At 28.6% G+C, this 1,953-nt stretch overlaps 1 protein-coding gene across 1 annotated transcript in view; it reads right to left on the bottom strand.

Moving 5' to 3' along the window:
• LOC106471958 (voltage-dependent T-type calcium channel subunit alpha-1G-like) overlaps nucleotides 1-1,953 on the bottom strand; it is a 66,638-nt gene that overhangs the window by 42,341 nt on the left and 22,344 nt on the right. The window contains exon 7 of the mRNA XM_022400566.1: nucleotides 370-446. Coding sequence (XP_022256274.1) covers nucleotides 370-446 — 77 coding nt within the window. The remainder of the gene's footprint in view (nucleotides 1-369; nucleotides 447-1,953) is intronic.

Genomic DNA, 1,953 nt, shown 5'->3' with positions numbered 1-1,953 from the left:
GTATCATAAATTGGATACATATCGACATTTATTTAATTTCTAAATCTAAATTATCATTTAACTCAGTTTCAGGCTATTCAAAAATTATTCATTATGTAATAAATTGGAGGTTCGTCCAGGATAAATTATAATATGTAACATAATTCATCACAATGTAGTATTACTATATACTGTGATGTGAATAACTATTTTTCTCTGTTTGGAAATTCATTAAAAAAAGTTAAGAAATCTGACTTTTGTAAAGGTAGAAAAAACACAAATAACCACTTTGAAACACATTGTAAAATTTCAAATATTGTTAAATATTAATAAAAGAACACAATATCGGGTATAGAAATTAGTCAAAAAACCACAATAAATGGAACGAACTGTCAGAGGTCTGATATCAGAGAAACTAGTTTCAATGTATTCGTGCATCCTCTTCAGTGTCATGTTGTTTTCTGAGACTGAAGAAAATGCATAAATGTGTCGAAATTAGTTTCTCTGATATCAGACTTCTGGCAGTTCGTTCCATTTACTGTAGTTTTTCACTAATTCTTAGATACTTTCTAATTACCAATTTTTACAAAATTAAATTATGTTACGTGTATATCTGCATTATTTTATGTAAAAACTGGATAAATTTTGTTTAAATACAAAAAATTATGTTTTATTATTGTCAAAAACAGATTAAATATGCTCATAAAAATATTCATACAATCATAACAACCAACCACAGAACCTAATTTGCTTTTTCTTTTTAATCAACGCAAAATTACATGCTATGTCAAAATTAATAGTTTTCAATATAAACTTTTACCATTAAGAAAAACATTCAGCACCTTTTTTTAAACTTGAGTAGAACCTCCTCATGGCATAGTTACCGGCTATACTAGCCACTAGTGCAACACTTTGAGCTCCGGTAAAGGCAAGTAGCTCACCGCATGCGAGTTGAGATGTCTTACTGCCCTCGCTCCTCTTCGAAGGTACTTGGAGAGATGCTAACAGTTTAGAAAAATTACAAAAACTAAAATGGTGAGAAACATTGATCTAATCCAACATGAATGTAAAGAATGCATGAAACAATAGAAATTAATCAAGAACACCAAAAATGTTCCAAAATAAGTTAAAATGTGCTATTTTAATCCTCCCTTATGCAGCAGTTGTTAATTCATTTTTTCCTTTTAACAGAGAGTTGGCTTTGATAGGTTTAACGTGGGTTCAATGTCTTGAATGCTGTCAGCATACAATTTATCAAATAGTTTATATGTGCGTACAGTTTTAAACTGGAAAATATTACAAACTGTATTAATGAATATAGAATAATACATTGTGTAGAGCACTAAAGCTTTTATACCTAACTTGTTTCCATAAAATGTATTAAGCTCACACTGCATTATCAAACCAATTCATGTATTAAAATGAGTTGACAACTACAGTTGAGATATATCAGCTTCTACCTGCCCAACTGACTATACTACCTTTTAGACATTCTCGTAAATGTTCTTCCAATGAAAGATAAAATATACAAAATAATGCAATTTGTTATATTACAATTAACATATCAATGTTTATTTGGAAAACACTGTTCTGAGATATATATATACACACTCACACACATTAAATACACACAGGATAATGTATCTACAGTTAGAACATATACTTTTGAGAAATTATTATTTAAGTACTGTGCAAAGTGCAGTACCTATTGACTTCTGTATATACATATACACAAAAAAATACATATATTTTATACAACAATCCAGTTAATAATATTACTGAATCATTGTAGGAGCTCACCAAAAAGTCATTCTAGTTTTTTTATACAGAAACTTTAAATAATTATAGCTTAACATTCGAAAAAAAAAGCTACAGCTCTGTAATCTTACCATCTAACCAGGACAAAATAATATGAAATGTATAAAATCAAATATCACATTATATTTCATTTGAACAGTTCGAACATACCTAATT

The sequence above is a fragment of the Limulus polyphemus genome, unplaced genomic scaffold (assembly GCF_000517525.1).
Source record: "Limulus polyphemus unplaced genomic scaffold, Limulus_polyphemus-2.1.2 Scaffold4990, whole genome shotgun sequence".
Lineage (NCBI taxonomy): Eukaryota > Metazoa > Arthropoda > Merostomata > Xiphosura > Limulidae > Limulus > Limulus polyphemus.
The sequence above is the reverse complement of the archived record's forward strand: the minus strand, read 5'-3'. Positions and strand labels throughout refer to the sequence as shown.